Genomic DNA, 24310 nt, shown 5'->3' with positions numbered 1-24310 from the left:
AGTCCACCTCTGGGGAACAGATTGAGTGTTCCAGACAGTCCCTTTCCTGGTCCTGTCTGACATCAGGCCCACGGGTTGTGCACCTGGACTTCCCAGGACTGTGTCTGGGGTTTGAGGAGAGACCGCCAGACCTACGTGGCCACAGGATGAAGCTGGTCTCCAGCTCCTTGATTCTGTGGCTCAGCCTGGGGGGTGGCCTGGCACAGAGCGACCCCAGCCCTGACACAGAGGAGTCCTATTCAGACTGGGGCCTTCGGCACATCCGGGGCAGCTTTGAATCTGTCAACAGCTACTTTGATTCCTTTCTGGAGCTGCTGGGAGGGAAAAATGGAGTCTGTCAGTACAGGTGCCGATACGGTGAGTGCACTGCTTCTCTTCCTGTGAAAACTATCCCCAGTGGACCTGTGAATAGCCGGGCAGGGTCACAGTCGGTCATGAACTTTTTGTTGTCATCGCCTTTTAGGTAGGATCTCCAGATGCAGCAAATGAAAATATAAGACACCCAGTGAAATCTGAATCTCAAATAAGCAACAAATAATGTGTTAATATATTTAAAATATTTGGGACACATTTATACTGACACCTTATTTGTTGTTTATCTGAAATACAAATTTTACTGAGCTTGCTGTATTTCATCTGGCAAACCAGCTCCAAGAAGCTTTCTAAGACTTGTTCCCTAAGAACTTGGTGCTAAGCTTGGGAAATGGATTTCCCCCTGGTGCTGTTCACACCTTCCTTCCAGCTGTGTCAGTCTCTGCTGGGCACCGGCTCACCGACTCGCCTCAGTTGGCAATGACAGGCGTTCAGTGGGTAGAAAACACTTATGCCCTTATGCCACCTGTCCCTGCCCACCTGGGATCAGGCTCTCAGGGGGCCTGGGGCTCTCCATCAGGTCTGGTGCCAGATGTAGAACTGTGAGCGGGTAGGAGCATTACCTTGCCTCAGTTGTAAAGAGGATACCAGAAAGCCAGGGAGCACGCCTGCCCGTGAAAGAGAGCCTGGGGCCAGCTCTTCCTTCACTACCATGAAGTCCATGTAGTGGGGGCAGAAAACTGTGGACCTCACGGTGGGGAGGCAGGGGGTAACTTCAAATGCAAATGAAAATGTATCAAAAGCATACACAACCTCAAATTGCATTGGTTTTATGGTTTAGTTTATCAAATGTTTCATCATGGGGTCAGAGATAAAAATAGAGCCAGTTTAGCCTAGCAGGAAAACATTTGAGAAATGTTTTCTCCAAACACTCAACAGCTAGAACTCAGTTTGGAGAGAGATTCACCCAATCAGTCTCCCTCACTCCCTCTTTTAACCTTCAAGAGGGAAATGGCTTCCTTATAAGACCACACTGATTAGAAGACAATGGTTAACTATTGCTCCAGAATCAAAAGTTTTGCAACACAGATTTTTTTTTTAAGTGAGAGGAGAGGAGATAGACAGCTTCCTTTATGAGCCCTGACCGGGATCCATCCAGCAACCCTGTCTGGAGCCAATGTTTGAATCAACTGAGCTATCCTCAGTGCCTGGGGCCACACTCGAACCAGTCAAGCCACTAGCTGTCAGAGGGGAAGAGAGAGAGAAGGGGCAGAGGAAGGGGAGAGAATCAGATGGTTGCTTTTCATGTGTGCCCTGACCAGGCATGCTAGCCGATGCTCTATCCACTGAGCAAACTGGCCAGGGCCTGCAACATAGAATTTTAATCACACCCAGACATGGTAAAAAAGGAAGCTGCATTTTCTCTGTGAAGATGCCACCTGGTAGAAAGCCTGGTGTATGCTAGGACCCACCTGAACCCCGAGCCATGGCTTTGTTAAGGTGAACTGGACAAACGCTGAGATGTCTTCTTACTGGACTGGTCTGTCTAGTCTGCACCAATGGGGCAGGAAAGGGACTGACCCACTTCAGATATCAACACAGGTGCTCTTTCCCTCCTAGAGACAACACAAAATTTCAGTCTGTGGTTCACCAAATAGATAACAGCAGGAATTTTTTTTTTTAGGAAAAGAATTAAATCATCTTCTTCTTTCTCTAGCAAAGAAGCATTAAAGACCAGCAGAGTTTGCTTGCAAGCCTCTACCTGGGCAGGGTCGGTGTCTGCAGCTATCTGTGGGGGATGGGAATAGTCAACAGAGATTTCAGGAAGGCAAATAACTGCACTCACTCTGCAAATCAGAGCTGTTCGAGGAGGGGCCTGAGAGACACACAGGGAATATGGGGTGAGGCCTTGTTACCTTCGGAGCCCAGTGGAGACGAGAACCTGGATGTGGTGGCCAACTGGTGCAAAATATCTTCCCAAATTGTCTGAGAAGCAAGCATTCTTTTGAACAGTTAACACCTAATACTGAACTGGGCCTGAGAATTTTCGTTTACTTTGCGATACACCTCTTCCCTCTTTAAAGCAGTGGTTCTTGAACTTGCCTGGGCCTTAAATCCTGCCCCCTATCCTATCCCTCCTGTTCCTGATTGGGTTGGTTTGGGGAGGAGCCAGAAAATTTGCATTTTTGAGAGTTCCCAGGTGATCCTGATGCTATGGTCCAGGGACTACACTTTGAGGGGGAAAAAAAAAATGCTTTAAAGGCTGCAATCTTTTGCCAAAAAGAACAATTTAACAATTAGTCTATAAGAAAAAAATTTATTTTATCGGTACTTACCACTACTAGGCCTACCTCAGAGATATTGCAGGTTCCTTTCTCAATGAAGCAAGTTTCACAATTTAGTGAGTTGTTATCTTTTTGTTGGTGGAGGGCACTGCATTAAATTTGTAAAAACCACAACATCTATGAAGCATAATTAAGTGAAGACTAATGAAACAAGGGGTACCTGTTCTCAAAGCAGTGGTTCTCTACCTGCACCCTGCACTTAGAATCACCTGCGGGTGGGGGGAAGTGCTTTAAAAATGCCTGCCCCTCAACCCAATTAAATAAGAATCTCCATGGGCTGGACCCAAATATGATTTTTATTTTTTTTTACAGAGACAGAGAGTCAGAGAGAGAGATAGATAGGGACAGACAGACAGGAACGGAGAGAGATGAGAAGCATCAATCATTAGTTTTTTGTTGCGACACCTTAGTTGTTCATTGATTGCTTTCTCATATGTGCCTTGACTGTGGGCCTTCAGCAGACCGAGTAACCCCTTGCTCGAGCCAGCGACCTTGGGTCCAAGCTGGTGAGCTTTGCTCAAACCAGATGAGCCCGCGTTCAAGCTGGCGACCTCGGGGTCTCCAACCTGGGTGCTCTGCATCCCAGTCTGACGCTCTATCCATTGCGCCACCACCTGGTCAGGTAAACATGATTATTTTTAATGTTTCCCAGGTGATTACAAAGTGCAGCCAAAATTTGGTGCATTGCTTATGAGGTCATTCTTGGAGAACTTCAGCCGGTAGGTTGCCCAGACAGGTAAAGGTGTGTTTATGCCCTGGTAGCCTGCAATAGTGTGTCAACACTGCTTTTCACACTTCTTTTGACAGCAATTCACTTTCCTGTCAACACACAAAATCTGGCCAAAGGCTGTACGTAGTGTAAGGTGAGACTGTGTATCAATAGCATACACAGTGCAACTAGAATAAGGAGTCGGCACTGATATGAACAAGATTCCCTCGCCCACCCCAGAATACTGATTAGGTGGGTCTGTGGTAGGACCCTGAAACTGCACGGGTGGTCCTTGAACTAGACTTGGAAAAATACCACTAGTGGAAAAATCATGGGTTTGAATAGGGCTAGTGGTGTGGGGAATCTCACTGCTGGTGACCTTGAGCAAGTTACCTAACGCTCAACCTTTGTTTCCTCATCCGTATAAATAATGTTAATAATATCTACATCTTAAGATTGTTGTAAGAATGACAGAAAGTATATATGAAGTATTGCGCTATGTATGGTGCATGACAGGTACCAAATGAATTTTATAAATGTTATGAGAAAGACAGGCTAGTAAACAAGTTAGCTATGCATTCAGATTTTTCCAGTTCTCTTTCAACATTAAAAACCAAAACACAACAATCCCAGAGGCTGGACAACACCCTTTGGGCTTTGGGAAGAAATCATCGAATGATATGAGTGTGCTGCGTGTTTATGAAGGTTTCTGTTAGGGTCTCTGGAGCAGAATGTCTGTGTCTTGGAAATCATGACTGAACATTCTGTCCACACTGTCCCACTCTGATAAAGGGCCTCATGACAAATTTCTTCTTGGGTTTGGTTTTAAGGAAAAAAGGTATTTTTAAATATCAGTCCTTTTCCTTTTTTATTAGACTTTTTAAAAGAAATTTGTTTGAAATCTTAGAGCAAAATTTCATGAACCTGTGAATTTGTATATTTTTCCAGGGAAAGAATTCATGGGGGACCCAAAGCCCGAAAAAAGAAAACAGCTACTGGTTTAGAGGCAGAGTGCTCTCATGCTGGGGTGACCAACTGTCCTGTTTGCTGGGGACGAAGGAAAGGCCTGGGGCTCCTGGGTGCGGGGCTTTCAGTACTGAACAGGGACAGTCCCAGTTTGTTGGGGACGAAGGAAAGGCCTGGGGCTCCTGGGTGCAGGGCTTTCGGTACTGAACAGGGACAGTCCCAGTTTGTTGGGGACGAAGGAAAGGCCTGGGGCTCCTGGGTGCAGGGCTTTCGGTACTGAACAGGGACAGTCCCAGGCAAACTAGGGGAAGCTGGTCATTTAACCGCACGCAGCAACTTCATCTGTTTTAGCAACTAAAATGCAATTTATTGCTTCAATAAAACTGTCACAGTTCTGCTTTGTCCCCTTGATGGGTTACATAGGTTGTATTTGAGCGCTTGTGGAGGTAAGCAGGGTACGCTGGCAGACACGGTGCTCTGCTCCCTGGGAGACCCGAGAGAAGCACAGAGCTTCTCCTGCAGGACCCACCTGGGTGGGGAGAGTGGACACCCCCTCCAGGAAAGACAAACCCTTGACCGAGCTAATAAAGCCCTGGAAGTTTTTACTGTTCTTCTCAGTGACAAAACAGAGAGAAAAAGGTTGGACTCTCCGTTCCAAAATCAGTCTCATTTCTAAGTGTTTTTAAGTATTTCATGTTTATTCAGAAGTTTCTAATTTTCATAAGATCAATTCTGTCAGTCTTTTTAGTTATGTTTTCTGAAGTTTTTGTCTTGCTTAGAAAATCATCTTCCCATCAAGATTATAAGAATATTCAGCGATTTCTTTTTCTAGGAAAGTAGCCTGCTAGTACGTAATAAGTTGAGTGTTGCTGTGTTCCAATAAAACCTTTTTATGGACACTAAAATTTGAATTTCATATAGTTTTCACATGTCACAAAATAGTATCCTTGCTTTGTCCTCCCCCTCCACCCATTAAAAATATATAAAAACCATTTTTAGCTGGCAGACTACAAAACAGGCTATGGACTAGACTTGGGCCATTTTTGCCAACCTGTTATCTATAGGGTCAACCTGTCAGCCTCCCATGCCCATAAACAGCCCAAACCAGAAAACAAAATCAACTGGTACATTATTAATGCCTAGACTCAAAATATCAACTGTAAAGACTCAACACAACCCAAAACTACTCAAACTATAATTTGAGGATATGGTATATTATTTCAACCTGGACTTAAACCAGCACCTTTTATTCTTTGAACTTGTACTTCAAGCTTCATTCCTAAAAGAGAATTTCTGCAGCTATCATAATATTAAACACACACACACAAATAACCTTCATCAATAGCAGGCCAGTTAGAAAGTGTCTACAGCCTGACCAGAAGGTGGCGCAGTGGATAGAGCGTCGGACTGGGATGCGGAAGGACCCAGGTTCGAGACCCCGAGGTCGCCAGCTTGAGTGCAGACTCATCCGGTTTGAGCAAAGCTCACCAGCTTGGACCCAAGGTCGCTGGCTCAAGCAAGGGGTTACTCGGTCTGCTGAAGGCCCGCGGTCAAGGCACATATGAGAAAGCAATCAATGAACAACTAAGGTGTTGCAAAGCGCAATGAAAAGCTAAATGATTGATGCTGCTCATCTCTCTCCATTCCTGTCTGTCTGTCCCTGTCTATCCCTCTCTCTGACTCACTCACTGTCTCTGTAAAAAATAAATAAATTAAAAAAAAAAAAAAAAAAAAAAGAAAGTGTCTACAGTTGGCATCTCATTATCTTTAAAACTGGGAGATCAGAGTTTTATATTCTGTAAGCTCTCAAGTGCAAAAAAGATAGAGGGTGACCCAGGAATCTGCACTGAGTCTGCTGCAAAAGCCCTTTATCAGCAAAATTATTAAAAAGATCATTTTACCATCAAATTTATACATTTGTTTCTTCATTACATTTTTTCCTGACTTCTTTAAAGCTAATCTGTGCAGAACATTTGTAAAAGAACATTCCAAAGAAAAAATAAAATCACCATAATCCCGGCCCTGGCTGGTTGGCTCAGTGGTAGAGTGTAGACCTGGTGTGTGGATGTCCCAGGTTCGATTCCTGGTCAGGACACACAGGAGAAGCAACCATCTGCTTTTCACCCCTCCCCTCCTTCTCCTCTCTCTCTCTCTCTCTCTCTCTCCCTCTGTCTCCCTCCCTCTCTTTTACTCTCTCTCTCCCCTCCCACAGTGATGGCTTGATTTTTTCGAGAGAGTTGGCCTCCGGCACCAAGGATGGCTCTGTGGCCTCCATCTCAGGCACTAAAAAAAAAAATGGCTTCATTGTAGGACAATGGAGCAACGACCCCAGATAGGCAGAGCATCGCTCTCTAGTGGACTTGTGAGGCGGAACCTGGTCCAGGCACATGCAGGAGTCTGTCTCTCTGCCTCCCCTCCTCTCACTAAAAAAAAAAAAAAAATCACCACAATCTCATCTCTAAGATTAAATACACATGTGTTCATATGGCACAGTGTGACTGTTTTCAAAACTGTAACTTGATTACAAATATTATTTAATGCATTTTACCCACTTCCGCCCATTCCCAGTGCTACACACACACACACACACACACACACACACACACCCCAGGTTAGTAGAGTTGTCAGCAGTAAATTCTGTTTCTCAAGACCTTGATAAGTAATGCAGGAATTACTGGTGGGCTTGCAGACTCTGTCAACAAGTCAAGTCTCTCTCTATTACAAATAAGAAACACTGAGTGAAAATAAAACATTTAAAAAAGCACACACTCAAACTAGAATGAAATAAGGGGAAACATTCAAGGTCCAGAAATAAAGAGAATATGCAAAGGCGAAGAGGTGAGCTGAACCGCTGCGGCCGCCACAGCCTTGGGGTTTCAGTCTGGAACAGAGGTAGACTCCAGGGGTGGAGGAGTGGGTTTAATGCTCAAAGAGAGGAGAAGTAACTTCCGCCTTTCCCAAGCAGGTGTACCTGGACAGTTTGCATAAAGCTTAGAGCCTGAGGAGCTGTTTTAAAAAGATTAGAAAACCTCAATCAAATATTCCAAGGAATTAGTGAGGATGCTTTCCGTTCACCCAGAGCAGTGGTCGGCAAACTCATTAGTCAACAGAGCCAAATATCAACAGTACAACGATTGAAATTTCTTTTGAGATCCAAAATTTTAAAACTTAAACTATATAGGTAGGTACATTCCTTATCGAGGTAGCTCCCGCACGTGGCATTTTGCGGAAGAGCCACACTCAAGGGGCCAAAGAGCTGCATGTGGCTCGCAAGCTGCAGTTTGCCGACCAGGGGCCTAGGGCTAGGACTTGAAGGACAAATAAAGAACACTCAGTAAAAACTCACTCCAAGCATATTCTATACCCAGGAGAGTAACCTGAAAAATTAACATGAAGTATCTTGAGACTCATAGAGCCACAGCACAAGCAACTAAGGAACTACTCTGTAGTAATGGATCCAGGGCACAGGATGATTATAAAACACGAGCACTCCTGAAGATTAGCTCTTACGAAAATATTTCACAACATGTGAAAAAATAATCCACCATGAGGGAGAGTGAGTAGACATTAAAAAATGAAAGACTTAGCATCCCAAGAGCTAGAGAGAATAAAGTAATTTAATATATAAAAATAATATAATATATATAAATAATAGAAAAAGAATATTTGAAATTATTAAAGAAATTTAAAAAAGAATAGAAAACATAATAAAAAGAACTCAATGAAAATAAGTACTCAGGCCCTGGCCAGTTGGCTCAGTGGTAGAGCATTGGCCCAGTGTGGGCCCAGCATGTGGAAGTCCCTGGTTCAATTCCCAGTCAGGGCACACAGGAGAAGCACCCATCTACTTCTCCACCCCTCCCTCTCTTGCTTCTCTCTCTCTCTTCTCCTCCTGCATCCATGGCTTGATTGGAGGGAGTTGGCCCTGGGTGCTGAGGATGGCTCCATGGTCTCTGCCTCAGGCACTAAGAAGAGCTTGGTTGGGCCTGACATGGTGGCAGAGGGAATAAAGTGTTGACCTGGAATCACTGAGGTCGCCAGTTTGAAACCCTGGGCTTGCCTGGTCAAGGCACATATGGGAGTTGATGCTTCCTGTACCTCCCCCTCTGTCTCTCTCTCTCTGTCTCTCCTCTCTAACATAGAAAGAAAGAAAGAAAGAAAGAAAGAAAGAAAGAAAGAAAGAAAGAAAGAAAGAGAGAGAGAGAGAGAGAGAGAGAGAGAGAGAGAGAGAGAAAGAAAGAAAGAAAGAAAGAAAGAAAGAAAGAAAGAAAGAAAGAAAGAAAGAAAGAAAGAAAGAAAGAAAAGTCTCTGTTGCTGAGCAACAGAGCAAGGGGCCCAGATGGGCAGAGCATTGCCCTCTAGTGGGCTTGCCAGGTGGATCCTGGTCAGGGCACATGTGGGAATCTGTCTCTGCTGCCCCTCCTCTCACTGAATAAAAATAAATTAATTAATAAAAGAAAATAAATACACAGATATAAAAGAATTAAATAGAATTCTAAGAAAGGAAAATTATAGTCATTGAAAGAAAATGACTGCAGCTCAGTGGATAAGTTAAATAGCAGTTAAGTCAACCTAGAGAGAAAGGAAAATAGATTCGATGAAGGTAATTTAGTAGAGAGAGAAAAAAAAATAGAAAATATGAAAGAGAGATTACAATACATGAAGCATAGGATTGAAAGGTTCATCATTCAGTAATAAGATGCCCAGAGGGAGAAACCAGAGAGAATGAGGAAAATAAAATATTCAGACAATGGCTGTAACTTCTCCAGAGATCAAAGAAACTTGAATCTTAAGATTGTTCCAAGAAGGATAAAGATATACAGTTCACATCTAGATACAGTGTAGTGAAACAGTGAGGATGTAAAGAAATAGGAACCCTTGTGCACTGCAGGTGGGAATGTAATGACAAAGCTACTGAGGAAAACAGTACTGCAGCTTTAATCGTATGGAGAAATGCAAACGTATTTTCCACACAAAGCCAGCATGCAAGTGTTTGTAGAAGCATTATTCATAGTAGTCCAAAAGTTTAACGTAGAATTACTGTGTGACCCATTCCTTCAGTATATCTACCCAAAAGAATTGAAAATAGGTATCTAAACAAATACATGTGCACAAATGTTCAACAGCAGCACTTTTCCTGATAGCCACAAGATGGAAACAACCAAAATGTCCGTTGATGATGGATGAATAAACTCACTATGGTATTTCCTGAGGATGGATTCAACAATAAAAAGGAATGAAGTACTCAAGCTTGCTAAAACACAGATACACCATGAAAAAATTAACCGAAAGACGGTGGTCATAATACATTACACATTGTGTGATTCCATTTATTTAGATACCCAGAATAAGTAAATCTCTAGAAACGAATGGCAGATTAGTGGGTGCCAGGAATTGGGAGGAGGGGAGAAAGGGGACTGACTGCTAAAGGGCATGGGGCTTCCTTTGGAGGATGATAATAATGTTTGGGAACTAGAGAGAGGTTATGGTTGCCCAACATTATGAATGTACCGAATGCCACCTTAAGATGGTTAATTTTATGTTATGTGAATCACCTCCGTAAAAGAGGAAACAGATAAAGTAGACTTCATCAAAATTAAAACTCTTGTTTTTCAAGGAATACCATTAAGAAAGTGAAAAGACAAGCCACACAAAATGAGAAACTATTTGCAAGTGATTTATCTGACAAGGCATTTATATATCCAGAATATATAAAGAACTCTTACAAATCAATAAAAAAGATAACTCAACTTTAAAATGGGCAAAAGACTTAAGTAGACATTTTCCCAAAGAAAATATATGAGTGTCCAATAAGCACGTGGAAAATATTCAACATAATTAGTCATTAGAGAATTGCAAATCAAAACTACGATGAGATACCACTTCACACCCATGTAGGTGACTATAATCGAAAAGGTAACAACACTTGCTGGAGAGGATGTGGAGAAAGGGAACCCTCATTCACTGCTGGTGGGAATGTAAACTGATGCTGCCAGTTTGGAAAAGTCTGGCGGTCCCTCAAAATGTTAAATAGGTCATGTGACAAGGCAGCTTTAATCCTGTGGAGTCATGAAAACATATAAATATTTTACATATAAAAACCAACCTACAAATGTTTGTAGCAGTATTATTCATAGTAGTCAAAAAATAGAAATAACCCACATGCCTATCATATTTTCTGACAATAAAAGATATGAAGTACTGGTACACACTACAACATGGATAAACCTAGAAAACATTATGCTAAGTGAAAGAATCTAAGTGCAAAATGCCACATATTGTATGATTTCATTTATGTGGCATGTCCAGAGTAGGCACATTTAAAGAGACAGAAAGTCTACTAGTGGTTGTCTAGGACTAGGGTGTGGAAGATGGCAACTTCTGTCTTGGGCTTGCACGCATTCTCTCTCTCATCTTCTCTCATCACTCACTCTGGGAGAAGCCATCTGGAAACACTCCCATGGAAAACTAAAGCTAATGCCAACAGGAGTGAGTGTGGGGTTTCTTTGGGGATGATAAAAATGTTCTAAAATTAGATTGTGGTAATGGTCACACAACTCCGTGAGTATGCTAAAACCCATCAGATTATACACATTAAATGAGTGAATGTATAATGTATAAATTGTATCTCAATGGTGTTATAGAAAAAAATGTAATGAAAAAGAGATCTAAATCATAATGGCAACCAGAATAGTTATGTATTGTTGAGTAACAAGTGACCCCAAAACTTAGCAGCTTAAAATAACACACTTCTTATTATATCTCACTGTTTCTGACAGGCAGGAATCTCAGAGCAGCTCTGCTGAGTGGTTCTGGCTCTGAGGGTCTCATAAGGGTCTAGTCATGCTGCCAGCTGAGGCTGCAGTCGCTGTAGAGTTGACTGAAGCCAGAGCTCTCCTTCCAAACTTACATGGCTGTTGACAGGAGGCTTTAGTGTTTTTTTTGTTGTTGTTGTTGTTGTTTTTACCACAAGGACCTTCCATGGGGTTGTTTGCAACATGGTTTTTCCCAGAATGAGTGATGAGAGAGGATGAGAGAGCACATGCATGCAAGCCCAACCCAGAATGTAATCTTTTATAACCTAATCTTGGAAACAGCATACTTCACTTCCGCCATATTCTTTTGGTCACACAGACAACCCTGGGACAATCTACAAAGGTGTGGATATTAGAGACGGCATCATTGGGAGGCATCTTGAACTACCATCTTATATATGTGTTGTACCACAGCAACAAATACCCAAACCAACTGTAGCAGCGACTGCTTATTTTCCTCTAATTTCCCCTTATTTCCCCTTTCCAGTAGAAATAAGCTTCTTCTCCTAACTTTGCTGGACCCATGGATGCCTCCATTGAATAAAAACTTCATTTCCATTGCCCACCTTTGCAACTAGGTGTTGCCATTTGATTAAGGTCTGGCCAAAAGAAGAAATAGAAAGTGATGTGTGAACATTCTGGAGTGTTTATTAAAGAGAGAGGGGCTGTGACCCTTCTACTTCGTTTTTCCATCCTGCTGCTTATAATATGACTGTGTTAGCTGAAGCTCCATCTTGGACCATGAGAGCCAGGGCTTCATTGTAGGGTTGTCAGAGCAGAAAGCTGGAAGTAGCTTGGGTTCCAGAAAGGTACAGATTTACTGCACTGGCCTTATGATTCTTAATTCTGGGTTTTTTGAGATAGTCTGTATTGTGTAAGCATCTGAATAATCCAGTATGGAGGAGCTATAGTAGCTATATGGAGAAAATTATAACACTATTGAAGGACATGAAGGAAGACTAAGTAAGTGGAAAGCTATACTATACTTATGTTTGGGAAGATAGAATATTCTAAGGAAGTCAGTTGTCTCCAAATTAATCTATAAATTCAAAGTATGTTCAAGCAAAATTCTGACAATCTCTTATAGAATATATTAAGTTGACCTCAAAATTCCTATGTAGGAGTGAAGGTCCAAGAATAATCAAGACAATTTTGAGGAATAATAAGGAGGGCTCTAAAGCATAGACCTAGTATTTAAAAATTAAAACAAAAATGGAGTGCAAAGGGGCTTCAACTGTACTTATAACATTTAATTACTTATTTTTCTTTTTTTTAATTTAATTAATTGTGTTTACATAGATTCTAGGGTCACCCTGAATGCATCCCCCCACCCCCTATTCCCCTCAACATCTCCCTTGCCCCCCTCCCTACAGTACCCTTCCCCCTTCCCTTCAGGATTATCCCATCCTATCACCCCCTTGCTCTCTGTCCTCTTTTCCTCTTTTCCTCTGGTCCCTTTGATCCCTCCTCTGTCTCAATTCTGTTCCTCAGTTCTCAGTATTCCTTGGATTCCTCAAATGAATGAGGTCACATGATATTTTCCTTTCTCTGCCTGGCTTATTTCACTCAACATAATAATTTCCAGGTCCCTCCATATTGTTGCAAAAAGTAATATTTCCTTCTTTTTCATGGCCCCATAGTATTCCATTGTGTATATGTACCACTGCTTTTTAACCCACTTGTCCACTGATGGACACTTGGGCTGTTTCCAGATCTTCGCTATTGTGAACAATGCTGCCATAAACATGGGGGTGCATTTCTTTTTTTCAGTCGGTGCTATGGTGTCCTTTGGATATATTCCTATAAGTGGGATGGCTGGGTCAAAGGGCAGTTCCATTTCTAATTTTTTGAGGAATCTGCATACTGTTTTCCACAGTGGCTGCACCAACCTGCATTCCCACCAGCAGTGCAGGAGGGTTCCCTTTTCTCCACATCCTCGCCAGCACCTATCGTGTGTTGTTTTGTCAATGAGCGCCATTCTGACTGGTGTGAGGTAGTATCTCATTGTGGTTTTAATTTGCATTTCTCTAATGATTAGTGATGTTGAACATTTTTTCATTTGTCTATTGGCCATCTGTATGTCCTCTTTGGAGAAGTGTCTATTCATTTCTTGTGCCCATTTTTATAACATTTAATTAAACAGAAAAAATACTTATGGAAATTTTGGTGTTGCTAACCTTTACTATGTTTGTGTAGTAGATTCATGGGTGTTAATTCCTCTGACTTTTCTTCAGTTTTGAAATTTCATAATAAAAATAATAATTAAAATATCTGATAGGAGGTCAAAGAAAAAAAGAAAATAGAAATGCCATGTGCCTCACTCCAAGGGTTAATTCTTAGCTTATTTCCTCAGTCTTACATATGTCTTGCATTTCCTAAAAAGAGGCAAAGGAATGCAGAGAAACAACATGGTGTGGGAGACAAACAAGAAGTCTGGATTTACACCCTGCTTCCTCCACTTACTAAACGACAGGAAAGCCACGCAACCTCCCAGCCTCATTTTCCTTTTCTGGGTAATAGAAAAAATACTCGTTGGAGATGACCGTCGTGAAGTCATCTCAGGTCAGGGTTATCTTCATGATGACTACCACTGATACAACTGACAAAGTTTCTTTCTATGTATTTGCAAGATTATAACTCAAAAACTATGTAGGGGAGAAATCAAGACATTCAAAGCATTTCAGATAGTTTCTGCTTAGTTCTATGATAGAAATGCCTAAAATGGGGGTATTTTCTTTGTCCTTTGGTCAATAATGGTTTGTCTATATTTATGGAATTTTGTGAAAAGTTCTATCCAAGTTATTCTGGAAAAAAATTTTACACTACTATTATAATTCTAATTGCTGACGTGAATAATCAGGTGTGGTTTTCTTTTTCTGTGCAAGGAGTGTGGTCATACAGTGGACAGAGGAGTAAGAAACCTTAAATTTTAGTTTGTTTTTCCATAGACCTTATCTTCAAGGTCATGCACTTAAGAAATTGTTAGTAAATAAATGCTCATAAAACTCGAGATTAGGAGAAAAATGCCAAACTTGTCTAAAAGTTTTTACTCTTTTAAAAATTCTTTTTTACTTTTCCGAAGTTAGAATTGGGGAGGCAGTCAGACAAACTTCCACATGTGCCCGATTGGGATCCACCCAGCATGCCCACCAGGAGGCAATGCTGTGCCCATCTGGGGCGTTGCTCCATTGAGAGGCCAGAGCCATTCTAGCACCTGAGGCAGAGGCCATGGAGCCATCCTCAGCACCTGGGCCAACTTTGCTCCAATGGAGCCTTGGCTGTGGGAGGGGAAGAGAAAGATAGAGAGAAAGAAGAGGGGGAAGGGTAGAGAAGCAGATGGGCGCTTCTGTGTGCCTTGGCTGGAAATCAAACCTGGGACTTCCACATGCCAGGCTGATGTTCTACCGCTGAGCCAACCAGCCAGGGCCAAGGTTTTTTACTCTTTTCTGAGATCATCATCAGCATTACCATCATCCCTACCTAATTTGGATGTGAATATCTCCTGAGGAACAATAACTTTGAACCCTTTGAGTAGTATGAACGTTCATGTATGTCCTCATGCCTCCTCACCATCCAGAATACGATCGTACAAAAATTTTTATTTTAAAAATGTGTAAGGCAACATTTAAAAAAAAAAAGGCAAATGTATGTTCTTTTTGTTTCCATAAATTGGTTATCAAACAAACATGATTTTAAATTAATAAAACTGTAACTAGAACTAATTTCATTTTTTGAAAAAAACTCACTTCCAGGGGTCAGCAAGCATGAAAAAAACTCACTACTCAAAGAGTTAAAGGAAAAATTTGATACACTCTTAGATAATTTTTACTTCATAAATATTTCCAAATGCCTAATATCTAAATATTTCTTCCTGCTTCTTTTCTTTCTTTCTCTGCTAGGAAAGGCACCAATGCCCAGACCTGGCTACAAACCTCAGGAGCCCAATGGCTGCAGCTCCTACTTCCTGGGTCTCAAGGTACCAGAAAGTGTATGTACCACAACCATTATTTTCTTAGTTCATTGGTTTTAACTAAGAGGCATTCAAGAGTTACCATGGATGGAAGTGATCACTGATAGAATACAGTTGAACAATATGATTAAGTATTTTAAGTTGGATACAGAGGAAGGGAGAGAACTTTTAAAAGAAGTATCCGATCTTCTCTCAGAGGCTGTTGTCCCTCAGATAAGCCCTTGTACAGTGAACTTTGAAATCACCATTGCAAACATCGCCAAGCTTTAGGAGATCAAACAAAACTAAATATGAAGTAGATCTGAGAAGTCTGACTTATTTAAATTAGAGAGCTTTTCAAGTGCTGTGCTGGAGCTGATGGTACTGACCAGTGAGAGCTCATTGCTACAGTATCATCAGGACTTCTCATGTCTCTCATGCCCTAGTGTCAAAGCAGCTCTGCTTGAAGTAGTAACATCATAGAAATCTTCAACCCCTCCCCCAAACCCCCTCCACCCACACATCCAACCACTGGCTAAACATCTATCATCACACTATAGACTATTCCTCAAACTGTCAGCCTCCCCTACAAACAAGTAATAAATTAATTTCTTGTAAGACTTCTTTAGAAAAGAGGCTTTATGTAAAATGTAGGTAGAGGGCTTTCATGGCTAAACTGTGATTTTGACTTGTATCTTAATCAGGCTCAACTTCAAGTCTCTGATGATTAAAAAGATTTTACTTTGTAATAATTTTCTAAGCAGCATAATGTTTATTCTTCTAAAATCCTGCTCACCCGTGTGGCATTTTTATGCCAAATGGAAATGGTCCCCTTTCCTCAAGATGGTTTTCTTACATTGGTTAGAAATTTCTCTTAATATAATGATTGTGTAGAGAAAAGGAAATTTGACTGCTATTGGCTAGACATCTTTCTCTCTCTTTCTCTCTCTCTCTTTCTTTTTCTTTCTTTCTTTCTTTCTTTCTTTCTTTCTTTCTTTCTTTCTTTCTTTCTTTCTTTCTTTCTTTCTTTCTTTCTTTCTTTCTTTCTTTCATCTCTCTCTCTCCTTCCTTCCTTCCTCCCTCCTTCCCTTCCTTCCCTCCCTCCCTTCCCTCCCTCCCTCCCTCCCTCCCTCCCTCCCTCCCTCCCTCCCTCCTTTCTTTTTTTCTTTCTTTCTTTCTTTCTTTCTTTCTTTCTTTCTTTCTTTCTTTCTTTCTTTCTTTCTTTCTTTCTTTCTTTCTTTCTTCTTTCTGTGAGTGGAGGATAGAGAGACAGACTCCCACATGCACCCCAACTGGGATCCACCTGAGAACCCCCATCTGGAGCCTATGCTTAAATTAACCAAGCTATCCTTAGAGCCCAGGGCTGACACTCAGACCAACTGAGGGGTTTGAAAAGGGGGAGATGAAGGTGGAAGAAGCCGATGGTCACTTCTCATGTGTGCCCTGATCAGGGATCAAGCCTGGGACGTCTTCATGCTGGGCCAACGCTCTATACCCTGAGCCAACTGGCCAGGGCAACATTTTTCATAATAAATATATAACTCTATGATGTCTTACGGGAAAGTGCCCCCTTAGATATGACCCTCCTGTGCATTGAACAACCTGCACCACTGTACACTCAGCCTTGTCCACACCAATCAGTACTGTATGGACACAGAAGAAAGACAGTCCTTTCAAATATATATTTATGTTAGCAAAACCACCTATTTTTGCCCAATATATTTTACTTGATATCAATATAGTGGCTATGGAAGTGGTATGCACTATATTTTTGAAGTAGTCATTTTTTTGCTGATACAAATATCATTAAGAACTAGGTCAAGAATTTCCAGTTTATTATAGTTGAATTGAATGATAGCCACTGTACTCAGCCAATTCTCAGTTACCTCTGTTGTGACCTATTTTAAGTTTTAGGGGTAAGGAACAAGCAAAGTAGTTTACCCAGAGTGCAGAGTCCAGGCCTTTCCCTAGTCTAATAATGACCTAGATTGACTCTTTTATTTTTAAAGACTTTATTTATTCAATTTTTAGCGAGGAGAGAGAGAGAGATAGAGAAAGAGAGAGAAGGTGGGAGGAGCAGGAAGCATCTACTCCCATATGTGCCTTGACCAGGGTTTTGAACCAGAGACCTCAGTGTTCCAGGTTGACACTTTATCCCACTGCGCCACCAGAGGTCAGGCTAGATTGACTCTTAATGTTGCACAAAAGGGCATTTTAAATGGTCAAACTCCATATTCTGCTTTAAGTAGCCTTGTAATAAGTTTGAACAAGAGAACACTTAAGGAGACCCAAGGGGAAAGGACCTATAACAGTGAATAATCAATCCCCACCCATGCCCTGAAAGCAGATTTTCACGGATTATATCAAGTCCACTTTTATATTATCAGAAAAACTGCAAAAGATTCTACGATGCTCTGTCTATACCTAGACCCACCCTGTTCCCATCCATTTTGTACCATAGATCAATTACCCTCTCTTTTTTTTTAATTATTATTTTATTTTATTTATTTATTTTTAGAGAGGACAGAGAGAGGGAGAGGGAGAGAGACAGAGAGGGGGAGAGAGAGAGAGAGAGATAGAGAGAGAGAGAGAAGGGGGAGGAGCTGGAAGCATCAACTCCCATATATGCCTTGACCAGGCAAGCCCAGGGTTTCGAACCGGCGACCTCAGTATTTCCAGGTCGACACTTTATCCACTGCGCCACCACAGGTCAGGACCAATTACCCTCTTTGACCACTCTTTATACATGTCCCTTCCTTGCTCGAGATTATTTATCAATCTAACTAGTCACTTTGGAAGTCAAGGTCACCCATCAACTTATCCTTCTCCATAATGAAAATATTTATACATTGTATTTTCCTGCTAAGACTTGAAATACTTACAAACTAATTGACCTGTTCACAAATGATTTGCTCACTATTTCCTTTTTTTACCTGCTATATTCTTTTTTCTTTTTTTTGTATTTTTCTTAAATTGGAAACAGGGAGGCAGTCAGACAGATTCCCGCATGCGCCCGACCGGGATCCACCTGATGGTGAGCCATCCTCAGCGCCCGGGCAAACTTTGCTCCAATGGAGCCTTGCTGTGGGAGGGGAAGAGAGAGACAGAGAGGAAGGAGAGGGGGAGGGGTGGAGAAGAAGATGGGCACTTCTCCGTGTGCCCTGACCAGGATTCAAACCCGGGACTTCCGCACACCAGGCCGACGCTCTACCACTGAACCAACCGGCCAGGGCTACCTGCTATATTCTTAAGTTTTATTTCTGTTAATCCTCTCTTCATCTTCTTTCATAAGACTGTAAACAATTTCTGTTAGATAACTTTCCATATGGCATTCTATGAACTTACTCAGTTTGTGCCATAATATTTACAGTTGTGTACAGGATGCTTAATAAATGCATGTGTGTGTGTCAAGGTGTGCGTTAGATCTTGCTGTCTGACCATTTGCTCCTCATGTTCAGGAACTCTGAACACATGTCCTATATCTGACTCTGCTCCCCCACATATACACGCACACACACACACACCATTAAAACGTGCTGTGTGAGATGCATCTCTGATAAATGCTGGTGACCTCTTGATCATCTAAGGCTTTATTCTTCATAATTCTGAGCTTTGGGATCCTTTGCTCAAAGAAAATCTCACGTAAGTTTTAGCTGAAGTGGGAAGTCTTGAAGCTCTGCTCTCTAGACTAACATTCTGATTTCTATTTTCATCATCATAGTGGCTTGTGAACTTGAAAATTACTAAAATCCAAGAGAAAAAAATGAGCCACTCAGAGTTATTAATTGTGTTGTAACTTAGCATCCTGTGACTATCAACCTGACATATTCTCTCAAGTCAGCTGGTGTTTCTCAATTGATCTGAGTATGTGGCAGAAATTTGAGAACTGGCTCCTTAAGTACATGGGCAAGGTTGCCTAAGGTCCTTGGTCTAAACGTGGCATTTTCTTCCTTCTCTTTTTCCCAGATGGACTTGGGCATTCCAGCGATGACCAAGTGCTGCAACCAGCTGGACGTCTGTTATGACACTTGCGGTGCCAACAAGTATCGTTGTGATGCAAAATTCCGGTGGTGCCTCCACTCTATCTGCTCTGACCTCAAGCGAAGTCTGGGCTTTGTCTCCAATGTGGAAGGTAGCTATCTGAAGGGCTTCTTACCTTTGAGCAGGAGTTTTGTTCCTGTTTTCACACAGAAAGGTAGACACAGTCCCTTTACTCAAAGAGGCCATTAAAGCTCGCGGAACTTTATGGAACACTGGATAATGCATGGCAGGCTGAAGCGAGATGCTGGGCACTCGTTCGTTGAAGTATTTGCTGTCCTGCCCAGAGCTGCTGGCGCCACTCCTGATGGACAGGCCACACCAAAGCCTTCCCAGAGATATAAAATTTTATCCTTTAAGACTGGAGAAAAAGTTGTCCAGTTGGCTTTAGTTATCCATTCCACTGTTAAATAATTTTCCATATAAGGAATTATTCTGTATGGGACCTCTTAATTTGGTCAATACCCTATTTTTTTTAGTTTGTTCTTGGTCAGGGAAAGAATTTTTAAAAACCTATCTTTTGTATATAAAGATCTACATATACTCGAGGATATTTTTAAGCAGCTGCTTAGCTATCCAATTCTAGCACTGATTCTATCATTTCTTTTTCTAATTCACCTTAGGAAAAGTTTTAATTTCTTAGTTTCTGAAGCCAGAACATTACATCCAGTATTAGCATTATATATTTTTAGATAGCGATATTTGAAAGTTAGGCTTATAAAGAGCTGACCTCATGCCACAAGGAAGGTCAGAAGGAAAAATGTTGGATCTTGTTCAAAGATCCATGTGTAGAGTATAGTTGTAAAGTAAATCTGTAAGGGCCTGAAAATACAGATAATTAATTAGGCCCTGTAAAAGGGAGTATTACTCTACCTGTCCGTGCAGAGGGTGAGAAAGTGCTTGTTGCTATTCTAAGGTCAGGTCAAGCTACTTCCTTCAAGAAATGTCCTGTTGATTCTTTCTCCCAAATACCTCGTTGGTAACTTGCCTGGTTACTGAAAATTAACTGAATCTCTGGGTTCCATCAGATTTATTCTCCCCATAAGGATCAGACATATTTTTATACCACACAAATCTGGTCATCTTCTTCCTAGGGTTAAATCTAAACTCCTTAGTAAGACAAACGTTTGTTCACCTCTAGCCTAGCTCTTCAGCATCAACTTGCTTATTTCTGATTTCTCTCCTGAATCCTGCCTTCCCAATCCTGCCATATATTTTTGTTTCTGCAGTTCCTTCTGCATGGAGCACTCTGATCATTCATTATGTTGTCATTGTGGTTGAAACAGCTATATCAATAGGGAAAAGCTGAAAGCTTTTCCTCTAGTCAGGAACAAGACAAGGATACCCACTCTCATCACTTCTATTCAACATAGTATTGGAAGTGCTAGCCAGAACAATTTAGGTAAGAAAAAGAAATAAAAGTCATCCAACTTGGAGTAGAAGATATAAAGCTGTCACTCTTTGCAGGTGACATGATTTTATATATAGAAAACCATAAAGACTCCCCTGAAAAACTGTTAGAACTAACAAACAAATTTAGTAAAGTTGCAGGATACAAAATCAATATACAAAATCTGTTGCATTTCTATATACTAAAACAAACAATAAGAAAGATAATTGTATTAAAAATCCCATTTGCAATTGTATCAAAAATAATAAAATACCTAGAAATAGATTTAACCAATGAGGTGAAGGACCTATACACTGAAAGTGTAAGACATTGATAAAAGAAATTAAAGAAGACACAAATAAATGAAAAGATAGTCCCTATTTATGAATTGGAAGAATTAATATTGTTAAAAATGACCATTCTATTATGTTAAAATATTAAGAATAAAATTATTATATGACCCAGCAATTCTTTTACTGGGTATCTACCCCAAAAAACTTGAAAACATTGGTATGCAGACACATGGACCCCATGTTCATCACAGCATTGTTCACAGTGGCCAAGACATAGAAACGACCAAAGTGTCTTTGATGGAGGATTGAATAAAGAAGATGTGGTACAGCCTGACCAGGGGTGGCTCAGTGGATAGAGCATCGAACTAGGACACAGAGGACCCAGGTTCGAAACTGCAAGGTCGTTGGCTTGAGCATGGGCTCATCAGGCTTGAACGTGGGCTCACCAGCTTGAGCGCAGGGTTGCTGGTTTAAGTGTGCAATCATAGACATGACCCCATGGTCGCGCTAGCTTGAGTCCAAAAGTCACTGGCTTGAAGCCCAAGGTAGCTGGCTTAAACAAAGGGTTACTTGCTCTGCTATAGCCTTCCCCCTCCATCAAGGCACACATGAGAAAGCAATCAATGAACAACTAAGGAGCCACAACAAAGAATTGATACTTCCCATTTCTCTCCCTTCCTGTCTGTCCCAATCTGTCCCTTTCTCACTCTCTTTGTTTCTGTCTCTGTCTCTCTCTCTCTCTCACACACACACACATACACACACACACAAAGAAGATGTGGTACATATATATAATGGAATACTACTCAGTCATAAGAAATGATGACATATTGCCATTTATGACAACATGGATGGAACTTGAGAACATTATACTAAGTGAAATAAAAATAAGTAAATCAGAAAACTCTAAGAACTATATGATTTCACACATAGGTGGGATATAAAACTGAGACTCATGGACATAGAAAATAGTGAGATGGTGGCCCTGGCTGGTGGTTAAGTGGACAGAGTGTTGGCCTGGCATATTGACATCCTGGGTTCAATTCCTGGTCAGGGCACTCAAGAGAAGCACCTATCTGCTTCTCTCCCCTTCCCTCTCCCCCTTCTCTCCTCTTCCTCTCCTGCATCCAGTGGCTTGATTGGTTTGAGCATTGGCCCCAGGCACTGAGAATAGCTTGATTGGTCTGAGCATATCAGCCTCAGGCACTAAAAATAGCTTGGTTGATTGGAGCCTTGGCCCCAGATGGGGGTTGCCAGGTGGATCATGGTCAGGGCACATGTGAGAGTCTGTCTCACTATCTCCCTTCCTCTCACTTAAAAAAAAAGTGAAATGGTGACCTGGGAGAGGGGTCAGAGGACGGAGAGAAGAGAAACAGGTATACAGTGATAGAAAATGATGTGAATTTTGGTGATGAGCACACAATACAAACAACAATTCAAATGCTATCGAGATGTTCACCTGAAACCTACATACTCTTATTGATCAATGTCATACCATTAAATTTAACTTCAAAATAATAATAATAATAATCAGTTGAAAGAAAATGTCCATACTACCCAAAGAAATCTACAGATTTAATGAAACCCCTATCAAAATTCTAATAGAAGTGTTCTGAGATGCCTTCCATAATAATCCTTACCCCCAAAGGGATAGAGACTCTTACTGTGCACTCTCAGACTGCCTTGGTGTAACTTCCATTTGTTTACCTGTCTATCCTTTCATCCTCTTTGTCCAAACTGCAATCTCCTTGAGTTAGGATCCCTTTTGTTCCTCTGATGCCTTACAGAGTGGCTGACCAACACATCCAACAGGCATACCTGTTTTTTCAATGAGTAAATGATTATTCATCCCACACTTGAACAGTGAAAACTATAGGAAATATAGTAATGTTATCTGAGCGAGTATTCTGCAAAAATGGTAAGTTTTCCATGGAATGAGCATAGTGCTATGGAAGAGCCTCATTGCTAACATGGTTTTCACCTGGAGGCCCATAAATGGAGGGTGCCCTGGCCAGTTAGCTCAGTTGGTTAAGAGTGTTGTCCCAAAACAACAAGGTTGCGGGTTCCATATCTGGTCAGGACACACATGGGAAGCAACCAAAGAATGCACGATTGGGTGGAACAACAAATGAATGCATCCTTTCTCCTCCCCTCTCTCTCCCTTCCTCTGTCTCTCTAAAAAAATCAATAAAAATTAAGTTCTGGCTGGATAGTTCAGTTGGTTGGAGGGTCATCCTGGAACACGGAGGTTGCCAGTTCAATTCCCTGGTCAGGGTACATACAGGAGCAGCTCAATGTTCCTGTTTTTCTCTCCCTTCCTCTCTTAAAAAAATAAAAAAGGAGGACATCCCAATGTGTGTTCTGGTTGACTAGATTGGATGGAAGCTTCTCTGAAAACCTTCTTTTAAATGTATGCTTTTCCTTTGAATTCTGTATTTGGATCATTGCCTCCATTTTCTTCTGGGTATCATGTCAATCTTGGAAATACATTGACTCTTTAAAATTACTTATACTACTTGGAGGGGGTAATTCTATATACTAACCTTTGTATTTTTCTACATCTTTTTCAAGTAGCATGTGATTCCCTGGTTGATACTGTGTTTAATACTGTATGGACCTTGGGCTGCCGACCCTTTATGAATAGTCAACGGGCATCCTGCATCTGCGCAGAAGAGGAGACAGAAGAGTTATAAGGAAGAGGTGATTGCTTTTTGGTTTTGAGTGGCATCACAGCCATCAGTCTTAGAGACGGTAGTGTGGCAGATGTGTCTCATCGTCTCTTCCAAAAGTCTGGACACCACAAAGCAGGAGAAAGGAAATATTCTACAGCTGAAAAGTGAGTCCCATCTTTGAGGAGAATTGGGGCAAAAGGGCATGGAGTAATCTGAAGGCTACTCATCACTTCAACCCTGGTGTCCCCAATCAAGACACTTTGCCTGGAAATTCAGTTCTTAGTTTAAAAGCTAAAATAAAGACTACGTACTAGGATTCCTGGACTTAACAATTATACTCATAAGTGAAATTTTGGAGAGCCCAACCATCTGGGAGGCAATGACTTTCCTCCGGTCCGTGTTTCAGTTGCCAGTAAGTATCTCACATATAATAAAGTACACTTTTTAGAAAATTTGAATGAATGAATTCCGTTATCACAATACACTTGCATTTCACTTAGAAGAAAACAGCCCCCAACCCGGTAAGTCCCATCAGTGATAACAGGTCTTCCCACTGGTGCTGAAGAGGTAAGAACCGGGGTCAGATACTCACCTGATTAAAGCCCGGGGAGGTGGAGGCAGATGGAGTTCTGGTCTTTGAGGTTTGACTTTTTTCCCTTCAGTGAACTATTCCTGTTGATAACCCCAAGTACTAGCTGGTCTTCATGTCATGTTATGATCTGAGAATCACATGGTAAAAACTGCCACTGAAGATAACTTGGAAAAGTCCCTGAAATCTGAGGGGAGCAAGAGACAAATGGCCATTCCCGAAATAACGCTTC

At 41.4% G+C, this 24310-nt stretch overlaps 1 protein-coding gene across 3 annotated transcripts; it reads left to right on the top strand.

The window, feature by feature from the left end:
- On the top strand, window positions 1-23943 carry PLA2G12B (phospholipase A2 group XIIB). Of its 3 annotated transcripts, none has more exons than XM_066349753.1 (4): window positions 1-357; window positions 15047-15123; window positions 19063-19228; window positions 23389-23943. In XM_066349753.1, the coding sequence occupies exons 1-4, from the start codon at window positions 147-149 to the stop codon at window positions 23508-23510; spliced, it is 576 nt and encodes a 191-aa protein (XP_066205850.1). In that variant the 5' UTR covers window positions 1-146; the 3' UTR covers window positions 23511-23943. The 3 variants fall into 3 exon arrangements, with proteins under 3 accessions (XP_066205850.1, XP_066205848.1, XP_066205847.1); XM_066349751.1 differs by having other exon boundaries at window positions 15047-15135; window positions 23392-23943; XM_066349750.1 differs by having other exon boundaries at window positions 15047-15135.
- The last annotated feature ends 367 nt before the right edge of the window (window positions 23944-24310 follow it).

The sequence above is a fragment of the Saccopteryx leptura genome, chromosome 9, assembly GCF_036850995.1.
Source record: "Saccopteryx leptura isolate mSacLep1 chromosome 9, mSacLep1_pri_phased_curated, whole genome shotgun sequence".
NCBI lineage: Eukaryota > Metazoa > Chordata > Mammalia > Chiroptera > Emballonuridae > Saccopteryx > Saccopteryx leptura.
Note: the sequence above shows the minus strand (reverse complement) of the source record. Positions and strands in the feature narration are given on the sequence as shown.